Consider the following 26,864-nt stretch of genomic DNA (forward strand, 5'->3'; position numbering starts at 1 on the left):
AAATATATAGAAATGTTAACTATAAATATTTCTTTGAAAATTTAAAAAAAGATCGACGACACTGCATAAAAACTTATAACTTTTGTATTCGCTGTAACACTGATCTTCGATTTCATATATTCAAATCAAAATAGACTCTAATTTAATAGAATATCTGTATATCTAGCTAGCATTCATCTTTCTCTCTATATTTTTATATAAATATAAATATATGCATATATAAATACGCATATGTGTGTATTTAAAAAAAAACTCGAACTTTTACAATATTTTAAAATTTTTATTTTATAAAATTACCCTACAATTCTCCTGCCAAAAAAAAACTCTTTTCAAATCTCATAAGAACACAATAAAAATAACAACAACAATATTAATACTCTGAGAGAAAAAATATCGGGAATAATATTTTATTTATTATTAGTTTTATATGGTAAGGTAATGGTATATTACTATTGTTGTATAACAGAATGTGTATAACAATATAAGAGAAAATTTATATAAAAGTTATTTTTTCCACATCCCAAAAGAGTCGAGTGTATAATGAAAATTTTATCTGAGAAGAAAAAGAATTTTCATTTAGGAAAGAAGAACAGAATAATTTTTTTTCTACCATGAAAAAATGAAAAAAATTTAAATTTATTTAAAAAAAAAAAGCATATTTTAGTTGAATAAATTTTTTTAATAAAAAATAAATTTTGCTTTTTGTAATTAAAATTGAAAAAATAAACTATTAAATTAAAGTTAAAATCAAAAGAAAAAAATATGGTGAAAAATTTAACAAGTGGAAGAAAAAAATATGAAAAGATTTTCTAAAAAAAGAAAAAGAAAAAAATAAAAAAGTGAAGAAGGAACGACAAAGTAAAAGAATTTTCCAATTGTTCTCGGAGTCTGTCAAAAAATATATGTGAATGTATGTATATATGTTAATGGATAAATGTGTGTATATACATTGTAATATTAAAGTATGTACGTATATGTACATACAAATACATACATTTTCGTAATAGCGTATTTGATTAAAAAAAAAATTAAATTTTTAAAAAAATTAATTTTCTTATTGAGAAAAACTAATTTTTGTTTTGTATAGAGCCTAGGTAGCTACCAAAATTCTTTAATTTGTTTTTCATATTGTTTTATAATAAAAAAAATATTAATAAAGGTAAAATTTTATGAATACAAATTTTCAAATTGCGATTATGAAAATGAATTTTATTTGTTAAATTTTTTTTTTTTACTTTTCACCTCTTGAAATTTATATTTTAAAAAATTTGTAATGAAAATTTTGCAAATTCAAGTTAAAATATTAGAAAAATTAAATATATTAATATACATATAAGTATGTACATATATATACGTCCTAGGTATTTTATTCAAAATGTACGTATATGTATACAAATGTGTATTTAATAATGACATGTATTAGCATTAAAGGACTTTTTATCTTATAATAATATACTTGTTTAAATATATATACATAATATGTGTATATTTGATAAAATACTTAAAACAGTGAATTCGCGCTTACTTAAACTTTTGAAATATATGTGTATGACTGTGTATGAAACATAATATAACGCAGGAAAAATCAATTATAATAAATAATAATTTTAAATAATTTTTATATTAATTTGTGAAACTGAAAGCAAAATTAAACGTTATGGTGCATTCAAAAAGTTTTTATCATTTCTTTCAATTATTTCGGTTGAGCTTACAATTTTGTATAGCTATAGTTTTCAGTTCTTTTTAAATTTTTATAGACTCTTTGTAGTTGCAAGCACGAATCGAACTTAAGTTTACTATTTTTAGCTTTTTGCTGTCATATCGACCAATATAATCCTTAACTTATCAACTCCAGTTGCCAAAATAATTATATTAAAGTTTGAATAATATTTTTGTTTATAATTATCTTTTTATATAGTTTATGAATCAATTAAATATTTTGAAAGTATAATTTGAACACAATTATTTAAAAATTTCAATTTAAAGTCAAAATGCTGTGCAAATGGTATGCAAACTTATTACTTATATATATAATTATTAAACCACTAAATTTCGTGTAATGGAAAAGAATATATTATAACATATACAGATACATTTACATTGCACACGTTATTTATTTATTTATTTTCATGTTTAGCTCAGTCATTTTTACAATATGCAAATATTATGCATATTTGCTTTTATTTTATAATTCTGAAATTAAAAATATTGAATGAAATAAAAGTATAATTTTATAATAGTATGCAATGATTTTGTATTCGATTTACAATTAAAACTTTTATTATTGAACAAATTAGATATTTTATTATTAGATGATTATATTATGGTTAGATCAAGAATTTTATAACATAGTACTGTTAAACACATAAAGTAAAAAAAACAAATGAAAGAATTGCATTTAATTGCAACAATCAACTACAAATTATTAAATATTTAGTTGAGATTACGATCAGACTGCAAAATATTTTTCATTCTTTGCCAGAAAAATTACTGAATTTGATATTTTTAGTTTAAATTTGAAATACAAATTTTGCAAATTAAATATTAAATACAAAAAGAAAATCAACCGTCCTGAAATACATTCCATTTCCTCATAAATACATTTTATATAAATATTGACAGGAGTATAAATCCACAGTTATTTATATGAAAACACTTGAAACTCTCTATATAGTACATAATTATATAATCATGTTAATCCCAAATTAATTATAATGAAAACAAGTTTAAAGTAAGTAGTAAATTTTATATACGTATACTATTAACATATATATATTTTTGTCTATTTCATTTAAATGAGTTTTACTGTGTATATACTTACTATGTATGTGTACATATAAATACAAATATATAATTCATATTCATTTATAATTAAACATTTTAAATTAAATATAATTACTATATGGGTGTACAATAAACGTTCATATATCTATATGTATACATATATATTCGCACTAATTACAAAAGATATATTGTACTTATGCACGTATATATATAAATAATATATTTATCAAAATAAAATATATGTACTAATAAATCAAAATTTGGGTTTAAATATATTATACTCAACGATGTACATACATAGAAATATATAACGTGCATACATACATACATATACGAATTAAAATGATTTTTTAAAGAAACAGATAATTATAAAAAAAATAAAAGAAATAAGCAATTCCAAACAGTAAAAAGTATATTTTACATTTTTATCAAAATACTAAAAGTCTAGCCAAAAAAAAAACAAAACAAATAAAAAAAGCACAAAAATATTTAGTGATTTTTTTTTAACTATTTGCTCAATAGTTTGTTTTTAACAAGTTTAAAAATAATAAATTGGTTTATAAATAAAAAATTATTAATATGATTTATTCTTCAATTTATTTTTTCCACAAAAAAAGTAATATTACATAAGGACTATTTATTTCTTATTAATACATACATTATATACCTACTGATATACATTCATATGAATATTTAAAATAATATAATATAAAATCATACATATATTAATTTACAATAAAACTGCACTAAATTTAAAAAAAAAAATTGTGTTCTGAAGTATATTTTTTAAAAATTGTTTTTTTAAATACATTTATACTTAGTTATAAATTTATATACATAATAATATTATTATGTACTTATGTTTTTAATTTTTAATAAAAATATTTGCTCATAAAATTTTGAAAACCCTACAACATTACATAAATATGTAATTATTCTTAAAAATTTAATTAAAGCAAAACTTTTAATAAAATAAAAATTTTTACATAGCATAAAATAAATAAATATGGTGAAATTTTAATAAGGTTATACTTATAGGGAATTAAATATAATATTTAAAATTAAATGTGTTTATATATATACTATAATTAAGTATGTGTATATATTAATACAATGATGTGATTTTCGTTTTTAAAAATACAGAAATTAAGTGAAGAAAAAAATATATAAATATACATAATAATAATATTTTTCAAAAAATTCAGATGCAGTATTATTTAAAATTAAATTCAATATAATAAATATGTGTTTGCATAAATATATTATATACGTATGTATATAAGCATAATATATATGAATATAAAAAGTGAAATATATATTAGTGAAACGCTGTAAAGAGCAATATTCAAGTATAAAAATAAAACTATTAACAATAATTAAAAAATGTATTTTAATTAATAAATAAATACAAAATATTATAAAAAAAAATAAAAATCTATAAAAAGGTGAGTGAATTAAAAAAAAAATCTTTTTAAATAAATTACGTTTCCATTTTTATTTTATACAGAAAAGAAAAAACAAAAATATTAAAGGAAAAAATAATAAGAAAATGGGAAAAATAAAAATAATAAAAAAAAAAAGAAAAATACAGAAAAAAAATTCCTGTACTCCAAATGTTATTAGTCCTTATATACAATTCTATTTTTTGTCTTTTGTCTTTTTGTGTTTTTCAATACAATAATAGATTCAATGTATATCTTATACCTATACATATGCATATATATATGTGTACTAGTATAACATATTGTATTTATTATAAAGTGTGTGTATTTTACAATGTTGTATGCCAATGTTTTATTATAAAACCAGAGGTCTTCAAATTTCTATAATATTCGATTCACATAAATCCTTTTTGTTCTGTTTTTTTGATTTATTTTTGATTAAATTTTGATCTTTAGAATTTTAAATTAATTTATTGTTTCGAATAAGTGTGTAGCTGTTGTAAGTTTAAGGGCTGATTTCAAAAACAAAAACAAATTTATTCATTTTAAAAAAATATTTACAACATACACATTATACAACAAAAACTAAACAATTAGTTAGCACTTTTGCTTTACTACAAAATAAACTAAATTATTACGATATTAAATAAAATACCAAATCAAAAATAATAATAACTTTAATGATGCATTATGAATATTTATATTATATGTACATACATTTTGTATTATACACAAATTATTATAGTGTGTGACAAGTGACAAGTGTTTTTTTTTGTTTTATAAAGTGTAAATAATTAATTTTTTGCAAAAAATTTTTTATAAATTTTCTAAACATGGGAAAATATACTTTATTTCTATAAATTCAATAATGATATATTAAAACAAAAACAAATTCAATTTGAAAAAAAGAAACAAAAACAAAACAACTTTTACTAGAATACAAGTACATAATAATATACAAGTAAATATTTCATTCCTTATCTAAAATTAAATCCAAAGGCCATTTTAGAAAATTAAAGGAATAAAAATATATTTCGTGTCAAAATTTTTTATATATAAAAGAACTTGTTTTTAGAAAGGATCCAGCTGAAATTGTTAAATTTTATTTTGTTACTTTTTACTCAATATCACAACCAAATACTCTATGTCTATTTAAAACTATTTAAAAGCATTCACTGTTTCTCATTACAATCAGGACATAGAAAAACTGTATGTAGTTGCTATTAATATATATTATATATGGTTCCTATAAGTCTTACAAATTGCTCTCTATTTTGCGACGTAGGCACCTAAGCATACACTAAAATAAAAATTTTATGGCACAGTTATAACGTACATACTTGTGAAGAATCGATTCAAAGCCTTTTCTTTTCCACATATTTCTGAAATATAAATATCCAAAATTGCAAAATCTGGCTAGTCACCACATAACCGAAGAAGTTGAAATTACGTTTTTCGAAATTTAGCCCATGATGTAGATAACTGGTCGATTATATCCATGGATTTAATCGTTTGTTATCCATATAAGTTAGTTAAATTTCTCAAGGCATGTTTATCTTTATCCATCTACACAGCTTGATTACGTTTACAGCTTTGAAAAGTGTGTTAAAAAGTAAAAGTTTCCTAGATTTAACACTGTATATTACACTAAACTCTTATAGCAAAAATTACTTTAAAACATCATAACATTTAATTATTTTTATTTAATGCATGCGCGATATATTATAAATATTTATGTTTATAATCATAGTATATAGTTAAAATAATTTTTTTTAATTGAAAAACAATCTGTATATTATTGTAGAAATTAAAATATTAGTTTGATTTACCAATTTTTAAATCATTCAATTTTTAATATAAAAATTTATAAAATCTTCAGGAAAAGTAAAGAACTGCTGACAAATAACGAAATTTTTTTGAGAATTACAATACAATCCAGTTAATTCTCTTTCAATGATATATGATTGTTTCACTTTAAGTTGAATTTTGTTCTTATTTGATATGATTCATCAGTATTATAAATGATTGTAAAGCAAAGTTCTTGTGGTTAAGTATGGTTAAAGATTACCCATTTCAACATATTGCAAGTAATTGCATTTAGTACCAGTCACCTTCAATCATGCTTTGTTAAATTGTTCAGAGCTTTTTTATTGCGGTTGCTTTAACGGTTTTCTTGCAAGCGAATCAATCTATTCCTTATCGAAATTTAGTTTTATTTTAATCCCATTTTGACCATATTTTATTTAATTAACTTTTGCATTGAAAATTAACTTCATAAATGAAGTTCTTGCTACGCTATTAGAATTAATTTTACTCGCAGCTTTGTTATAATTACAAAAATCATTAAGTATAAGTAAATTGTTTTTTTTTTAACTTTTATTCTATAGTTGAAATTAACAAAATCAATTTCCATTTTAAAAAGTTTCTGCAATATTTGGTTATTTTTGATATTAGAACTTATCAATTTAATTTATTCATTTAAATAATTTAAAGCTTTACTCTACTGAAATTCAAATATGCAAGCACTTGAAAGTACAAGCAACGTAGTTAAATACTGGGCAGCTCATGTGATATTCTTTCCTGCAATAAAAACTTGTACAAGTTCCAATTGACTGATATTAATTTAGTGTAGTTTTAGTAATTTTAGTGTGGTTTTCTAATTGCAAAATAACTTTTACTTTCCGAATAATTAAAGAAGTGGATATTGAAAAATTTGTAGTTACGTGCAGTTTTGCCGGCGATATGATCAATATATTTTTAAAAATTAATAAAATATATCGGAACTAAATATATTGCAATTTCTTTAAAAGTAACTATATTTATTTTACAAAATAAAGTGAATTACGAATTTTGAAAAGTGGGATAAGAGGGAGCATAATGCAGTATTCCAACCTTCAAATAAATTTTTTATATATTCAATTTTACCTGAAAACATATATTAAATAAATCAACAATCCTAATAAGCTTTTACTTTGAACAGTTTTTAAAGTTTTTTTTTACAAATAAAAATAAAAAAGAACGGGAATACGTAGAGTTGACCGTGTCAACAGCATAGTAATTTAAGTAAATTCCATAATATAAGACCAAATGACTTTCGAAGATGTATGGCACCTGCCACAACAAATTAAGAAATTTCAGCTAGTTTTATAAAATATAAAACCTGATAAAATATTTGTCTGTGCCTAATAAAATATTTGCTTGTATGAAATATCAATACTGTAGGCTCTACAGTTTCTATGAAATTAAAATAAACTTTTGAAGTTGTATGGCAGCTATCATTAGCACTCATGATATATTAACAGCTTTTACCGAAAATTATGGCTATTTAACCATATCCGTTTATGCAAAATAACGGCAGCTACCGAAACCACTGACTCCATCACATCAATTTATATTCTAAGTACATTTTCAATTCTTCTATCAATTTTAGTAGGGTTCAGACTTTTACTATTATAAATATTTGTAAAAATTTTGTGAGCTTAGCTCACCTAGTTTTGTAGTTATCGTTGGGACAGGCGGACGGACGCACGGACGGATGGACAGACGGCAGACATGTTTAATCGACTCAGAATTCGACGCTGATCTAAAATATACTTTTATGTTTATATTTGAAACAATTATTTCTTAGCGTTCAAACGGTAAGGCAAATTAAGTACACGATTCTAACATACGTTAGTACAAGGCAACTTGTATTCCTAAAGTGGGCGGTAAAGGCGCATTTGTTGATTCATTGGCTTTAAACGCTATTTCAAATGTCGAAATAATTCTTTTTTAATGATTCGTCTGAAATAAGCACAACAATACTTTTTTTTATTAGATTTTGCTTGACAAGGATAATATACAGTTATGGTTGTACAGAGCACATATAAACTAATAATTAAATTGAATTTGATTGACGCAGCACTAAAGTTTAATTTGATTCAAAGTTTTAAGAGAAAGAAAAAGCTCTAGTAAACAACGAAAATGTTAAAATTCCAAATTTTTATACTTAAGGCGTTCTTATTGAATATAACAGATGTTCAGATGCTTGAACATATTAAATAAATTTTAAAAATTACGTTCTTCAAAATAAAATTTAAAGGCAGTTGCCGTTATTAAGGAAACTTTAAAAAATTTAAACGGAACCATTCATATACATATGTATGTATTTGAACTTTTGTTTTATTTCTCCACGGAACAAAGTTTGAAGAACGCGGCTATGTAATGTACATATGTATGTTTTTTATTTGTAGAGCGAGTATCTGAAGATTAAAGATTATCTTTATACATCTATCTAAATAGTAATTTTTCTATTATTTTTCTTGTTTCTCTTATATGAATATTATTCCATATTAGTTTGTTTTTTATCTTTTGCTTTTTTATTTATTATAATTCGGTTCTGTTTTCTTTTATTATCACAATTTTTTGTTTCATATAAATATTATGAAGATATTTCCTTTTCATTTTCTCCCCAAACTCAAATTTATATATACATATGTATACATAAGTACGTATTATATGACAAAGAATACAATGTAAATATAGATATAACATGATCTTGTATGTATGGAAATGCAAAATCTATATAAAAATCCAAAGTGTATAATAATACAAAATGGTTTGGTCCATGTTTGCTATGTTTTATCCACAATGTGTACATGGATAAGGGTTGCCATACTTAAGATTGACTGTATGATTTCCTATATTTGATATATCTAACCCATCTATAATGTTTAAATTGTTCCAAAATAGTAAAATAAAATTTAATCCTTTTTTTATATTTTTATATTAAAAATAAATTTTTAAAGTAAAAAGTAAAAAACTATGTAATAATTGACAAAGTAAACAAAATATTCCTAGGAGTGGAAATCTGCTTATAAAATAATTTCCTACCTTTCTGTTTACACTCAGTTTTCCAGAACTGTGTGCAAAAAATTAATACAAAATATTTTTTATATTTTTATTTAATACGAAAATTAATAAGAAAAAAAAGAGAAAAACAAAATTTTTCGTTTTTTTTTTAATTTAGAAAAATTTAAAAAAATTAAATGAAAAATACAAAACCTCATAATTATGACAATTTTTACAAAGGAATCAAAATTCTTATTTTTTATAGGGAGAAAATATCAAACAGTTTAGTGTCTAATAGAAAAAAAACCGAAATTGTTACTATCAACTAAATAATATATTAATAATTATTTTTCGGTTGTTTCGGATTTCTATATACTTTTTACATTTTCCTTCATTAAATTAAGAAATTTGTACTCACTTTGTACGAGAACTTACAAACTTCTTTGCTTATAATATTTTTGATAGTATTTTTATCGTAAGCAGAAATATTGTCCTTAGAAATTTGTCATGATTGAAAAACCTAAAATCTTTTTTTAATTTCTATAGCACTTTTTATTTTAAAATGAACTTTGTTATACAAAAGATATATTATGTTTTGTTTGGTAATTACAAAAATACAAATTGTAATGTACTTAAAATAAAACTCATTTTTAGGTAAAACCGCGCTCTCAGTTTGTATTTTTAAATTTTAAGGAAATGGTAACCTTATGCATATATGTTATGCATATAAGTACATATTATGTACATCATCTGTAATTTGTTCAGCAGATACCAATTCAAATGATATCTTTATAGGTACAACATATGCACAGACCATATACAACCACACATAATATTTATACATACATTGAAATTCGTACACTGAAACGTACGAAAAATAAAGCAAAAAAAAAAAAAAATACATGCTATAGAAGTTAAAGATGAAAAAAATATAGGAAAAACGCAGGAATAACATAAAAATTATTGTGCAATCATGAAGGATTTTATAATACTAGACTTTTAATGTTTTCTTTTTCTTTTTTCTTGATTTTTTTTTATGATCGCTGTATGTGTAAAATCTACTCCACTTCAATTATCCATATATATATTTTGCTTTGATTTTATTAAACGAAAATCTATTAAAAACAACTTCGTTGGAAAAAAAATTAATAAATAGTAAATATTTATTTTAAAAGAATTGGTAAACGTGTATTTAGTACAGGTACAAGTCATACACACATACATATATGTACAAATATTTTAAAGTACAGATAAATAATGCGAAAAAGAAACTTAATAAAATAGAAAAGACATCAGCCATCACCTATTATAAACATATTATGTGCACACAATATAATTACATACATACATACGTATACGTATATATATTTACATTTGTGTAGAAAAAGAAAGAGTACAGAAATTTTGCAATAAAAAAAGAAAAAATAAAATAAAATAAATAAAAAATGGAATGAAAAAAATTAAATTTTTTTAACTATATTCTAGTAGCATATTTTTAGGCGCGGGTAAGGTGGAATTTTCCCTTTTTTTATTATTACTTATTTTGCGTTTTTTATAACTTATTTCTATTTTGTACTTTATTTTCCTTCTTTTTTAATACACGTATGTGTGCTTCTTTTTTATGTACATATGGATGGACATGTATCCATCTATAAACAAAATATAAATGTATTTACGTTTACATATATACTTATATACATGTAAGCACATAATGCATAAATTTTATTTTTTCTTAAATGGTATTTTCAAAAGGAAAATAAAAAGTTCAAGAACAAATTCTTATACTTTTAATGGTTCTTAAGGAAAGAGAAAATTTATATAAAAAATATAGTATATTTGTAATTTGTACTTTTTTTTTATATATTGTAAATGTAAATGTAAATGATGTGTTGGTTGGTTTAAGTTGTAATGTATATTTTACTATGTGATACATACAAAATATTATTTTACAAATTTTTTTGTAAAAGGGAAAATTACAATATTTTTCAGCATTTTGTAATTTTTTTATTTACATACATACATGTATATATACATTAAATGTTATAATACTCTATTTTACTAAATATAGTTTTTCATAATATTTTCCTATAGAATTTAGTTTGTAATATTTTAAAAGTTAATAAAGACTTAGCTTTTAATCAAGTATTTATATAAATATACTATAATATAAATAAAATATATAATAAAGTCAAGTTTAAGTTAAATTAATTTTAAAATTATTGAAAAATATCTCTTTCAAAAATAATATGAATGTATTAGTAAACTAAGTTTTGTATTTTGAATTACCTTTTACTTATTCTAACGCTAACCTATAAGACTATCATTTAAAGATCATAGCATAAGTATCTTGCTAAGAATAGGAATAACATTCTTTTAAAATTATTTTCTATTGTTATTGTGTGAAAAAAATTTTATCTTAAAATTAAATATTTAAAAAATTACAAAATATATAGGCCATTAGCAGGTTGAACGGATCCAAAATAAGTAAAAAAAAATCTTATGTGGTCAGCACATAACCGACCGCAATGTGTATTGTCTAGTTAAGTGAAAGTATTGCAGAATATTATAAAAATGTCTGTTAAATACTTCTTTCCAATTTTTAGAGCATTAGTAAGTTTATAGTTAACATACCTAGAAAAATGTAAATTTGGATATTAGTAGAGTTTCACTTTGTGTCACCCGAATTTACTGAAATGCTCGCCAGTTAGTTTCGGTAACAACCAAAACTCAAATATCGAATTTCAAGAAATCCCATTAATTCATCCGTACATGTGGTAAAAAATATAAAATCGGCACTCAAATCAGTTTCTGAGCCCTGATATTTCCAAAAAATTTATATGTTCATTGCTTTAATACAAGGAATATTTATATATCAAATTTCAATTAAATCGGTTGATTATTTCTCTTTATATAAGCAAAAATGTATATTTGGCCAGCAGTAAACGTACAGTTGCTGACGTTTTATTTCTTCCAAAAGTTAGGAGGTTTCACGGATGATCGAGCGAAGCTTATATATGAAATTTCAAGTACATCTGTTGAATATTTTCTTCATAATGATCAAAAATGTAAAACGGGCCCGCTAAAAACCTCAGTTCCCGAGGTCTGATATATCCCAAAAGTTGATTAATTCGTGCCACAGTCGAAATAAACTTACATATAATATTTCATCAAATTCGGTTCAGCCAAACTTGAGATACACGCGTCCACACACAGACCGGCAGGTTGCTAAAATTAAATATTTATAACTTCGGAGACATGTGACATATAGTAACATTGGCTTGTTTTATAGATGATTCATCTTTTGTGTTTTTCGATACGCCAAAATGAGGGCTAATAGTTAACCCACATAACATTTTCCTTCACCTGTCATAAGTTTGCTAGTAAAACGTGTTAAATGTGTTTTTATAACATGCGAAAAATGCATAGGTCGTACATTTCACAATAGGAGGTAGCTTGAAAGCGAGAATATCTACATTTTTTTTTTTTTGCGAATATATCAATAACACTATTAGTCAAAACTATTTAATAATATTATAATTTTAAAAATATTTGGCGATGGTCTAATTTATGGTTATACCGGGAATTTCGTAAACCTATAAGGCGTCTAACGTGAGACGCCTTATTATACGTACGTAATAAATCTGTTTATATATCCCTAAATTTAGAAAATTGAAATATGTTCATAAAATCAATGTATTAAATCAATCATATGCGTATTTAACATAAAAACTAGACATATCTAGACATAAAGTTATGTTATAATCTATGAGAGAGTTATATTTGATCTAGGACATTGTTAATTATTAACACAAGAGTTTTTCAGAAAAGTGAATAAAAAGATTATTATTTATTTTAAGAGATTTTCTTAAAAAGCCTGTACACATTTTATGATTATGCACATATTGTACTTTTACAAAAATTGATAAAAATTTTCAAATATATATTAAAATAATATTTTTTATAATGATAGCTAGATATGTAAGTATTTAAAATTTTATTTATTTTTTTTAAATGACTGCAACATCTTAAACCTTGTTAAAATGGTATGATATTATTATAGATATTTAATCTTCCAGAGGAAGCGATAGTATCCCTTAGCTATTTATTATTAACAATCTGGTTTTTTATATTTATATGCACATTATAGAATATGTTCTTTCAAATCACATAATATAAAAGTGTATAATATATAAGAACTGTAACAATATTTCTTTTTAAAAAAAAAAGTTTTATTTTCTATTCATTATTATCTGAAAAACAAATTAGTTGTATACGCAAAAAAATAAATAAACCAGTACCCTCTTACTTTTGGGGTTAAAGGATTTCAGAGTATTGTTCTGTTTAGTACTACCATTAAGCTTGTTTATTATTAGTATTATCTTTCTTTACCAATACCCCAAAATTCGCTCTAATCTATTCATATTATGTTCGCTATTTTATTATACACGAGTGTATAAGAATAATATTTAGTTTCATTAGCACTTTTCCCAAAAATTTTTTGAAAGAAAGTCCGTCCGTCCGTGGACGTGTTTGCAAAACTTCTACACCCTTGATGATTGAAAGCTGAAATTTTGTATGCAAATAGATCTTTGCCAGAAACTTATTTCTGTAGAAGAAAATTTTTACCTATCTTCCGCCCTCTAAAAATTATTACCTTCAAAACCTTAAAAATGCCATTTTTTAACTATTTATTGCAGTGAAACCATAAGCATTTTTCCAATTTCGCAAAATTTCGTTTTTGTTCTAAGCCCCAGTTTGTAAAAGTCTAAAATTTTAACAGCTTTTAGATACTAAAAAATAGTTAATTTCGTTAAAAGAAAATTGTTTTCCATCTACACCCTCTGTCAAGTTATCGCATAAATTGTTTTTAAAAGTAATACTTTCATTAGTTGAAGGGAAATGTGCTACATTGCAAATCATTGGTTTGACCCAACTTTATTTTATATAAAATTTAATTGCATACTTGTAAATCAAAAGAAAGCAAGTTTCACGAAATGTCTTATTTATTATATTTTATTAATGCTGAAAAAATTTATATTAATTTGAAATAGAAAAGGGGAAGAAATTATATCCTTGCACAATATGTATGTGTAGTAAAATTAGAGATGTACACACGTACGGGTTCCATCGTACGGGTATAAAAACTCTTTTTGCATATAAGTATTTATAAAACTAATTTTAACTTGAATTGTTCGTTAATATTGCATATTTTTTGGGGTTTTGGAAGTTTAATTGTAGTTTTGAAGGGTTAAAGAAAATAAGTTTTACTTACAGATTAAAAAGAAATCCGGCTGACAAAATGTCAATAGCAGATTCGATGCTATTGAACCTAATATATTGTTTACAACCTTTTTTTTTAGTTAATAGGTCTACATACGAGTATTAGGTTGATGCCAGACTCACCGTTTTCATGTAAAAACGATTTCGTGTGTAATTTATTTTTGCGAAAATTATTCTTTTGCCTGAACAAACAGTACGTGTCAAAAAAAAAAAGAAAAATTAACGAAATTTTTTGAGATAATTAACGTTTTTTAAAAAATTTTCAATTTTCTAACTTAAAATTCAAAGCTGAAAAAAACAAGTGTTTAGCATTTAGATTTGGCGGGTACTTTGTAGTAATTATAGTAATCGGCCGGAGTTAGGTAATGGTGGTTCAGTAATAAGTAACATTTTATTATCATATTTAGAAAATCAAAAATGGGTAAACCTTTTGTTCAAATCGGTCAAAGCTCAATGTGCAAGAGGTACAGGAATTGATCAAAATTATTATTACGTGTTAATATTTGATCAAAATTTTACTTGCTCACGTGTTTTTGCAAAATTGATAGAACGTTCAAATGAAACTTATTTGAAAGAAGAATTCTAACTTATCAGTTTTCTTTTTAACTTTTTAGTAAGAAGATTTTGAAGCTCTACTAAGTACTTTTTTTTCAGATAATAGAATTTCTAAATTTTTGTATTGTAGCACAACAAATTTTAAAGAAAAGTTTTATGATTTTATTTTTTCTGACTCTAAGCAATAAATAAAGCTGTTTAGAGTAAATCAAAAAGGCCTACGGGTGATCACTATAGACCTTATATATTTTCTTACCTATCCATATTTTTTTATAATTAAAAAATTGCGACTCTTCCAAGAATTTTTTTTGGCTCTCGATGAATGTACCGAAGTTCGCTTTTCATTTTTGTTATTTTATTTTAAAAAATGTCTCTTAAGCTACTGAAAAAAAATATGAAAGTGCACCGTTAAAACAAATTTCAGTTTTGTTCAAGTTAATATTGTTAAGTTAAGGATGTTGACTAATCGAAAAACTTGCGAAGGAATATAAAATGTTGTGTAATCCTCCGATACCGATCGAGTCCGATTAATTAATTATTTTCTTTGAAATGGACAGTTCATATTGAACTTTGAATGAAACTATTCCTCCTATTATCACTCTTGCTACAGATGTAATTCATAATTTAGAATTTGTGATAAGTTAACTTTTTAAAACAGTTTTAGCTACAGCTCTCAAAAATTTTAAATTTTGAAATATAGCTATCACACTATCAAGACCTTTGGACAACCCTGTTATATAATTTTATACTTATTACTGAATCATTCTGTATATTCTCCTTTATATTGCTTTATTATAATTAATTTATAGCTCTTTTGGTAAATATCTTTCTTTCAGAAAGTTCGATTTACTCTTTCAATTGAATAGACATTATAATACGTAAAATTTCTACCAAACATAATAGTTTAGGAATTTTCTTCTATAACTATCCCTAAAATGTATTATTTTTTTCTAATATAAAATTGAAGAAATAATTTTATGTGAAGCCAGAAATATTATACAATTTCTAAGCTATGCAAAATAGCTTAGATTTTTATTTGTATGGTCTAGGCAGAAAATTATATTCAATGACTAAAATACAAGATTTTATTGAAATTTAAAATTTTTACATTTTAATTCATTGATCTCTTTCAAAATCTGTTTAATATAGCTAAAACATTATTTTTTGACCCATTAAATTTTTTCTGCTAGGTCTTCTAGTTTTAGGAAATGACACTTCGATTTAGTTTTCCTTTTTTCGTATATGTACTTGCAATAGTTTACTCGAACTTCTATGAAAAAACAAGAAAACGTACAAAAGCGAAATATCCACCTTTTCATTTTGATTACATTTTGATTTTGTAAAATTTTCGGCATTCTTAAAAAAATTGTTTAGATAATTAAATTTCTATTCTACGAGTTGTTATAATATTTTAGTCAATTCAAGTTTAATTATGAAATTGAATGAAATGTTCTTTTTCATCAGAAGAAAACTCACTAAAAATTATGTCGGAAGGTGATATCATTTTGCTCTTTACTGTACAACGGCTTCTTTTGATTCCTCCAAATTTTGTAGAATATTTTTATTTTTGGAAAATGTTTGCTGGGCTCTACAATACATGCCATATTTCATTATTACATAATAGCAAAACTTTAAAAAAAAACAAATTTTATTTTACGTTGAAAGCTATGTTGAAAAACGTTTTTGATAATTGATTTGTCTATATAGTTTTAATTATATTAGGAATTTATCTGAATAATATTTGCAAAGAACTTAATTAATAAAAGTTAATATTAATTTCTTTTTCTTCTCTTTCTAGATTTAACAACTTTAGTAGACGTATTTACAAATTTCTGATTCTTAAACTTGTGAAAATATAAACAATAAAATTCATTTGTAAAACATGGTTGTAAAGCAAAAGCTATTTACAAATTATTTTAAACTTTTTTTTAAAATAGTTGAATGCTGCTATTACTATAAAACGATACTGTAAAAGCTTGTTAAGCGGAATACAAAATTATATTTACCAGCAGAGCTACGTACATATATATGATATATATATATATATATATATATATATATACATTCTTTTTTAAGAAAAATCTTCATCTTTTTAACTTAACTTAAAAAATATAGTTGAAAAAAAAATTTCTTTTTTTTAAAAGAATCATAAAAAAAAATCAATAAAACATTTAAAACATATGTATATATAAAATAAAACAATGACAAATAAATCAACAAAATCTAAATCTGCTTTATTAGAAATAACAAAAGGAATAGCCCTTTTTTATTATATTACATCAACAATTGTTTATTGTCAGAGGCCGATACCAATCAGCAATAGTACAGTATATAAAAATATCTCGGATAATTCAATAACACCATATTTTAAACCACAATCTTCATCATCAGCATCATTATCTACATCATTATCTTCGTTACCATCATCATCGTCGTCGGCATCAACAAATTTGGGTAAATCATCATTAAGAAGTGGTCAACATATATATGCAACAACATCATCAACATTGCAACCATATACAGAACGTTTTGATATAAATGATAAAAAATTAAATCGTAATTTAAGACCATTTACAACAACACGACGACCATCAACCCAATATCGTCCAAGACCACCATATAATAAAACAAAAAATAATATATTAAATCAAAAATCTGCAAAAGGTTCATTTGATTCATTAAGAAATAAATTAATACAAGAGCAACCACAAGGATCATCAAACATACCACAATCAATAACATCACTTGATAATAATTATCAGCTTCCACCATGGAAAAATAGTATTGTGTTAAATAATAACAATAATAATAATAATAATAATAATAATAATAATAACAATTTTAATATTAATAACCACAATAATAATAATAATAATAATAATAATAATAACAATAATATTGAACGTTCAAAGACATCAATTTTACATCAAGCAGGATCAGTTAATCGGACAAACAAGATTGATATATTAAAGATATTAATGGCTGATGGTACTAGAACTGATATTGCAGAAGACTATAATGATCATAATGGTGGTTTATCAAATAGTGCATATTCGCAAGTTCATAGAATAATAAAAAATAACGTAAGTTATATTTAAAATAAATAATTTATTTATATATTATTTTTTTGAAAAGGCCTTATTTAAATTTCATTAAGTGAAAATTCTATTATTAATTAAACTAATTTTTTTTATTAAAAAAGTACGGCGGAATATGAAAGAATCAAATTCAATTAAAACCGATTATTTTATTTTAATAAATATCACAACGTGAATTAATTGAGCTCTAATGAACAGAAATATGTCGTACATATTGCTGTTTTATTACAATTCTAACTTTCAGTTCAATTAGTATTTCATTGTAAACTCTTGAAATATTATTTTCGTGTATTACTCGTAGCTCTCACACAACATTTGGATGAGAGCAAAATTTTAAAAGAGTTCGTTCTGAATAAGTCGTATTCAAAATATATAAGTACGAGTATTTAATTGTGTTCTATGATAAAGGAATTGCTAAAATTTTAAACCACTAGATAATTTAGGCTATTTGTTATTAAAAACTTGGTATTATTAAGCTAATTTGCAGTAGCATAAGTAAAATGTTATTTTACTGCGATTGCTAAATTTAACAAATGTTTTTTTTTTGTACTACAAAATGTTAAAATCGCGAAAAAATAAGAAATATTCGAACGAATTATGAAAGCTACACTTTAATATTATTTAAATATTTAAACTACTTTTAGAAAAGCTACACTTCTAGACTAAAATAAGATTTACATGACTTACATGAATTCAAATTGTCTTGTTCCAATTGTTTTCAATTTTATTTCATGAATACGTAAAGTAGAACAAAGTTAAATTTTCATTATGGCAATTTTGTCCCATTTAGATATTTTGCGCAATATTTCGTTTTTCGAGTATATTATTGAGTATATTTAATAATTTGATAATATTATAACAAAATTTTCTTGCTGAAATTTGTTCTCACTAAAAATTTTTATAAAACCAAATAACAAACTGTCTAACTTCACAACTTTCTGAATAAAAATCAACTAAAATAATTCTTTATTACACATTTTAGAGCTACATTGATGATAATTACCCAAGTTATTCAAATTATTTTGATGATCGCCTTGGAGTGAAATGTACATTTGATACAGAATGTGCTTGGAAATGGACACAAAATATTTCAAATTCTGATTCAGTTTATGTTACGAATGGTGTTGATTTAGCAAGCATAAATTTGACGGGTTTATATCCAGGTCCTAAAGCTGATTCATTAGATGATGCAAATGGTATACAAGTTTTTGTGTTAGATTTATTTTTAAAGTTAATCAATATTTTTTAAATTATAGGAAAATTCTTATATATACGTTTGCATCCGGATATGTCAAACATAACATTAACCTCCCCGGTATTTTCAAACACATTAGAAAATTGTCAGCTTGAATTATTTATGCATCAAAGTAATATGTTTCATGGATTATCACGCATAGTTATACAACCGACTAAAGATGGTGAAAGTCCATGGGTAATATCCGAGATTGCTGGCAATGATTTAAATATATGGGAACCAAAACATTATAAAATTGGTCGAGTTCAAAGAGATTTTCGCATTCTGTTAGAAATTGTACCACCAGAAGCATTAAAAAATCGTGCACATGTTGCTATTGATAATTTACGAATGTCTAAATGTTTCAAAGATAGTGCAAAAAATCGTAACTGCAGTACAACACAATTGAAATGTACATCAAATAAAGTACCTGTTTGTATAGATTTGGAGAGTATATGTGACATTGATCAAGACTGTGATAATAATGAAGATGAGTCACTTAATTGCGGTAAATTAGTTTTTTCTTTTTTTATATATGAGAAACTATATTGATATTTTTAACGTTTTAGATAAAATTCCATATGGCGGTCGTTGTGATTTTGAAGCTGATTGGTGTGGATGGAAAAATGGTGCCAAAAATATGCTATTATGGTCAAGGCATACAGGTCCATCCCCAACTGATAAAACTGGTCCTGAAGGTGATCATACTTACCAACATATGAGTAATTCAAGTGGTTACTACATGTTAGTCAACATGAATCAAAGCCAAAAGGATCCAGATCGAAAAATTGGTTTCGCATCAAATGCTATTATGAATAGCAAAATATTTAACCCACCACCATCTTTACATGGTAATCCAAATTCACCATACCGTAATTCTTGTATGGTACGTAAAATGTTCGTTTATAATAAAACCTTATATGTACATATATAATAGATTTTATTTTGTCACACATTTCAAAAAATATTGAAATTATATCTATTAAAATATGTTTAAACATAGGTGCGGTTTAACGTTCATCAATACGGATTGAATGCAGGTAGCATTAATTTTTCTGTTGTTGAAATTAAAGAAACAGAAAATATTACAACGACCTTATGGTGGAGTATGAAAAATCGAGGGGAAATGTGGCACAGACAAATACATATTTTACCAAATATTACAACAAGGTAATGTTTTAAAGTATTTGAAATATTGTTTTTATTTACACGATTTTCCTTGCAGATATTTTCTTCAATTTGAAGCCAGAATGGGAATGAGAATATTTTCAGATGTTGCAGTTGACGATGTTTCTTTAAGTCCTGAATGTTTCGGTATTAATATCCCAGAAGATCAATTAGATGGCTATGATTACTGGAATCCTAGATTGCGGGTTAAGAAAGATCCGCACAAAGATTTTGCTAAAAAATCATGTAAAAAATATAAATATTTGAATATTACAAATTTTATAATATTAATTTTACAATATCTTAAAATTATTACAAATTTTGCAATATCATTTAATTACTTAATTAACATTTTGCAGATTATGAATTAAATACATGTGGAGCACGTGGAATACTAGGGCCCACTGCCTCTCAATGTGAAAATGCATATAAAGACATGAACAATTCATATACCCTAGATCATGTCAAAATTTTAGAAATAGATAATTACAAAGGAATGCAAAAATGGAAAGTTCCAAGTGAAGGATATTATACGTAATTATATCAATTATTTAAATCAATAATATTGGCCAAAATTTATTATGAGATTCGTTGGTTTTTTAGTGTTATTGCTAAGGGAGCGGGTGGAGGATTGAGTTCAAATGGTGCTGGATCATCACGCGGTGCAACTTCCATTGCAGTGTTAGAATTGCATAAAAATGAAGAAATTTATATATCAGTTGGACAAAAAGGAGAAAATGCATGCCCAGCAACACTTGGAGAAAGCGACTGTGTGAGAAATTCAAGTAATTACCAGGATTTAATGGGGTATCCTTCTAAAACACATATGGTGAAAAACTTTGTATTTGATCCAGCAGCTGGAGGGGGCGGTGGAGGCACTTTCATATTTCTAGTAAGTACAAACCGTAGTTTTATTAAAATAAAAAATTTTATTTTTTCTTTATAATTCTGTAATAAAATTATTTCAGATAAACTCTGGAAGTAGTGACGCGATCCCTTTAATAATAGCTGGTGGTGGTGGAGGTCTTGGTTTTGGACGCTATATTGATCAAGATATTCAGCACGGGCAAGGATTTGAGCCAGATCGTAAAAATGTTACTGGACTTTCATACACAGATGGTAATCGCACTGCCGGTCCTGGTGGTGGTTGGAAAGCAAGAGATGATACTGCGTTAGGACCAACTTTTGGTGCGTCATTGTTAGAAGGTGCTCGGGGAGGTCACGCTTGTTATAGTACAAATGGTATACACGGTCAAGGAGGATTTGGTGGGGGTGGAGGTGGCTGCATAACAGGAGGAGGTGGTGGTGGTTTTTCTGGAGGAAACAGCTATAGCGGAGACTCGATCAATGGTGAAGGGGGCTCCTCGTTTATAAATCCAGGACGAAGTCTCAAATCATTGAGTCGTATTTTACCAGCCGAAAATACCGGTCATGGTTCTGTTATAATAATACCGGCAATCGAAGGTTGTGGTTGTGACTACCGTTGTATCGCTTTGGATGAATATAGATCAATTACGAGATGTATATGCCCGGATAAATGGAAATTAAAACGCGATAACGACACTTCATGTGAAAGTGAGAATGCTTGAATTTGTAATCTTAATATAAAATTTAAAATAATGTGTTTTTTAGTGATAGGTGATGAAACTGACGACTTGCCGATGGATTATTTAATAATATTTTTCTGTGTCATCTCAGTATTTTTAGCTATAGCATTTACTTTCTTAATATTTATTTTATGTAAGGAACTTTATTTTATTCAATATTTCTAAAGCATTTGCCAAGAGAAAACTGTATAATCAAATTTTTAACTAGTTTTTAAATCAAACTTTTTAACACAAAACGAAACCAAAATTTGATACATGTTTTGATTTGTATTTGATAAAGAAGTTAAAATTTATATGTGATCCAAGGTGATGGGACATAATTCATAAATAAAGAATTACCAATCTGTGAAAATATTTACGCTTTGTTGTTAAATTTAAAATGCAACTAGAAATTTAAATTTTAACGAACAAAGTTTTGTAACCGATGGGCGGTTATACGGTTTTCACAAATGCTGGCATAAAATATTTACTTACAATTATTACTTAAATTATAAAATTATTTACAACAGATAATCGATTACAACGTAAGAAACAAGCGGCTGAACGTCATAAAATGCTGCAAGATCAAGATCTACAACTAAGTAGATTAAGACACAATGCAGATGATTCAGCTTTAACTAACTTCAATCCGAATTATGGTTGTGATGGTATACTCAATGGAAACGTTGATATTAAAAGTTTACCACAAGTTGCTAGAGAAAGTTTAAGACTAGTCAAGTAAGTATATAAGTCAACTATATACAACGAATAATGTGTTTTAGAAATATCATCAAAATTATAAATTATCTGACGTGATTTTATATTCATTTAGAGCCCTTGGTCAAGGTGCATTTGGTGAAGTTTATCAAGGTTTATACCGTCATCGAGATGGTGATGCTGTAGAAATGCCTGTTGCTGTTAAAACTTTGCCAGAAATGTCAACTGGTCAAGCTGAAGCAGATTTTCTTATGGAAGCTGCTATCATGGCTAAATTTAATCATCCAAATATAGTACATTTAATTGGTGTATGCTTTGATCGTCATCCACGATTTATTGTTTTGGAATTATTAGCAGGCGGTGATTTGAAAAATTTCCTACGTGAAGGTCGAAACAAGCCAGAACGACCATCACCATTGTCAATGAAAGATTTAGTATTTTGTGCATTAGATGTGGCAAAAGGCTGCCGGTATATGGAAAGTAAACGATTTATTCATAGAGATATCGCGGCACGTAATTGTCTTTTAAGTAGTAAAGGCCCGGGTCGTGTAGTAAAAATAGCCGATTTTGGAATGGCGAGAGATATATATAGGAGTGATTACTATCGAAAAGGTGGCAAGGCAATGCTGCCTATTAAGTGGATGCCACCTGAAGCGTTTTTAGATGGTATATTTACATCAAAAACAGATGTGTGGTCATTTGGAGTACTCCTATGGGAGGTAAAATATTTTCTTAAAATAAAACCACTAATTTATAGGAACTTTGATGATTAAGATTTTTTTTCACAGGTTTTTAGTTTAGGGTTAATGCCATACACTGGTTTACCCAATCGTGATGTCATGCAACTTGTTACCGGTGGTGGTCGATTAGATGCTCCATCAGGTTGTCCGCCCGTAATTTATTCAATAATGGCTGAATGTTGGAATCCTACTCCAGAGGAGAGGCCAACATTTGAAGTTCTACTTAATAAATTAACGACATGCACACAGGTTAGTTTTCCAGAGAATTATTTCTTAATAAAATAAACCGAATAAAATAAAAAAATGCATAATTATACTTTCTTAGGACTTAGAAATAATGAATGCACCATTGCCAAGTATTTTCCGGCCTCCTTCTTCTGAACGTGATCAAACTGTCATGAGACCAACAATGTCAGAAGATATATGCCTACAGATTCCAAGTTCCTCAGACTATTTGGTACCCTTACAAACATCAAGAACTTTGACTGGTTTATTACAAGAATCGCCTGGTATAACATTACCATCAGATACATTAACAACATCAACTGTTGTTAATTCAACATCATCATTATTAACAAGATCATGTTCATTAGAATGCGATGATAACATGGATCAATCGTGGGAGACATCATTTACAATGGCAAATAATCACAATAATAATAACAATAACAATAATAACAATAATAACAATAACAATAATAATAATAATGATCAAATGACAAGCGGAAATACAAATAATAAACATTCACCAACACAACATTACTATAAACATCATATTAATAGTGATACAAAATTAGTGAATGGTAGAAAACCAGCATTAAATAATATTGTTAATGGACAACATAATCACCAACATCAATTACATCATCATCATAACCATAATCATAGTCATCAAAATCATTATAGTCATCATCCATCAACAACAGTACATTGTATTACAACAGTACATCCAAATTCAATAACAACAACATCTTCTGCAACAGCACAAACCATAGCCCCAACAACAAATGGTTATTGTACATCAACAAGCTGTAATAATACAAATAAACCATTATTAACAACAACATGTGGTGTTTGTGACGAAGATACAAGATTAATAAGCCTAGATACACCGCAACCAACACCTACATCATTAAAATCTCATATATCATTCTCTCAATTAGATGGTATTACATTAGACCCAACAACTTTAGAGAAATGTGCAAATAATGCAGATATTTCACCAGCGGTACTTCATATAATGCCATCACAACCATACGCTAATATACAAACAAATAATATTAGAAATAATATACATAACAATAAAACAACATCTGCAACAACAAATACAACATCTGGGATACAAACATCATCACTAAATGGAGCAACAAATGGTACTGGACAACAGCAACATCATAATGGATCAATAGATTTAAAAAATTCTGAATTATTGAATGGTAATAATTGCAATTCCCCAATTAATGCAAATTCTGTACCATTCACAATACAAGCATTTAATGATCGATTTATAAATCCCGATAATCATTCAGAGATAACATGTTAAAAAAGAAAATCTCTAAAACTGTTCTTTTAAGACTTTTATGTTTTGTGAATTTTTATGCCGTTTTTTCGTTTTTTCAATTTCATCATTTTGATGAAATTCTTGCCTTTTTTTTGTTGTTTCATTAAGATTGCAATAACTTATACATACAGTACATAATAATTTAGAATTTAATATTCCTTATAAGTATTTTAGTAAAATTTTTAAAAATCATAAATTACTAATATGTATGTATATTTTTAATTTTCATATTGACGGAGCTATAAATAAGAATATAATTATAATATAAATTAATTTTAATAGCATCAAAACATAAATTCAATTTTAGAGTTAATTGGATTTATTAAAGCATTCTTCTAGTTTAATATTGAAATATTTTGACAAAATAAGTTTTATTAATTTGTTAAAAAAAATAATTATGTTCGTTACATTATTCTTAAAAGACGGCAATGCATGCAAGAAATTTAGGAAATATAATATGTTTATAATAATTATTTATTGAATAAAATACACACATTGATAATTTGAATTATTATATTTTTAATAAATAATATTATTGCCAATTAGTTATAAAAAAAAAATGTCATAATATATATACAAATGAATATTTTTCCAAAAGAATATTATACTGTATGCATGATTTAGTGGAATCTTAAGATGTAAATCACAAAATAAACTTAATGATTTGCAACAGGAAAAAAGGAGGACGCAAGAAACAAATAAAGGTCAAAATTTATATTTAATTACGTTATAATTCAATTATTATTTTAATTTATATTTTAATTACGTTAATTTGAAAAAAAAAAATATCTATTTAATATGTATAAATGTATATATACATGTATGTATATATATATATATATATATATATATGTAAATATGTATTTCATAATATATTTTATATTATGACAAGAAATAATATGGAAATTGAAAGAATGTAAAAACAATTTTATGAATGTTTAATAAAAATTTAACAATACAAAAAATTAAAATAAATAAAATAAACAAAATAAAGGCAAACAGTGAGAATTTAAAAATTATATACCGTATTGTATGTGTATGTATGTACATGTAAACGGAAAAAAATGAACAATCTCAAAACTTGAAATATAGAAAGAACAGAACAAAATAATTTAATTTAAATTTTAATATTTTTTTTTAAAATTGTGATTTTTTTAAATAAATAATTGATGATAATTGACAAAATATTTCCGTAACGATATATATGTATATATTAATTTATATTATGTTAAAATGATTTTTAATTATATTCAGAATAATTTCGAAAATAATAAAAACAATAATCAAAAGTTAAAATGTTGTAAATGTGCCACCTTATAGGATCCTTTATGAATGAATGTCATATGTGTATATTATTGAAAACAAATACATACATAAAATAAGGTTCAAACAAAATAAAGTCAAAATAAAGTTTTAAGAAATTTACAAGAACTTTTTTTATTTTAAAATTGAAATTTGATTATAAAATATAAAAGCTGAGTTCTCATATACATATATGAAATTGTAGTATTAAATTTTAGAAAATTTATTGTTCTAGTAAGTCAGTTCGATTTTTTCAGTAACACAAATTTTGTTGTTAAATAAAGTTACATTACGTGTCAATATCAAAATTCTCAATTTGACCAAACGAAATAGCCACAGCAAGATTAATTTAGAGAAATATTATTATTAACTTAATTTGTCTTATAAATTCATATTTATAGATAATATTAGAAATTTCAAAATTTATAATAAATGAAAATAATTTTTTTATCGATTTAGCATAACTAAAAAACTTGATAAACTTTTTTATAAATAACCTGCAAACTCGTGGAAGTGTAAACATCACTTAGGACAATATTATGTTAATTATTCAAAATAAAAAAATTTT

General features: G+C 24.9%; 1 protein-coding gene across 2 annotated transcripts; it reads left to right on the forward strand.

The window, feature by feature from the left end:
* Positions 1-569: 569 nt before the first annotated feature.
* Positions 570-25,107, forward strand: LOC129613551 (tyrosine-protein kinase receptor). 2 transcript variants are annotated; one of them, XM_055527705.1, is made up of 16 exons: positions 570-910; positions 3,928-4,229; positions 16,690-17,974; positions 18,972-19,185; positions 19,246-19,731; positions 19,793-20,109; positions 20,227-20,393; positions 20,449-20,636; positions 20,750-20,924; positions 20,994-21,282; positions 21,359-21,965; positions 22,023-22,130; positions 22,507-22,714; positions 22,809-23,412; positions 23,482-23,682; positions 23,759-25,107. In XM_055527705.1, the coding sequence occupies exons 3-16, from the start codon at positions 17,093-17,095 to the stop codon at positions 24,974-24,976; spliced, it is 5,664 nt and encodes a 1,887-aa protein (XP_055383680.1). In that variant the 5' UTR covers positions 570-910; positions 3,928-4,229; positions 16,690-17,092; the 3' UTR covers positions 24,977-25,107. The 2 variants fall into 2 exon arrangements, with proteins under 2 accessions (XP_055383680.1, XP_055383736.1); XM_055527761.1 differs by having other exon boundaries at positions 3,990-4,229.
* The last annotated feature ends 1,757 nt before the right edge of the window (positions 25,108-26,864 follow it).

This window comes from Condylostylus longicornis, unplaced genomic scaffold, assembly GCF_029603195.1.
Source record: "Condylostylus longicornis isolate FDR11 unplaced genomic scaffold, ASM2960319v2 ptg000001l, whole genome shotgun sequence".
NCBI classification, from domain to species: domain Eukaryota; kingdom Metazoa; phylum Arthropoda; class Insecta; order Diptera; family Dolichopodidae; genus Condylostylus; species Condylostylus longicornis.

Coding starts and splice junctions, on each gene's coding strand:
- LOC129613551 (XM_055527705.1), top strand. CDS start 17,093: ATGACAAATAAATCAACAAAATCTAAATCTGCTTTATTAGAAATAACA. Junction 20,637..20,749: donor AGATTTTGCTAAAAAATCAT/GTAAAAAATATA, acceptor AACATTTTGCAG/ATTATGAATTAAATACATGT. Junction 23,683..23,758: donor AATTAACGACATGCACACAG/GTTAGTTTTCCA, acceptor ATACTTTCTTAG/GACTTAGAAATAATGAATGC.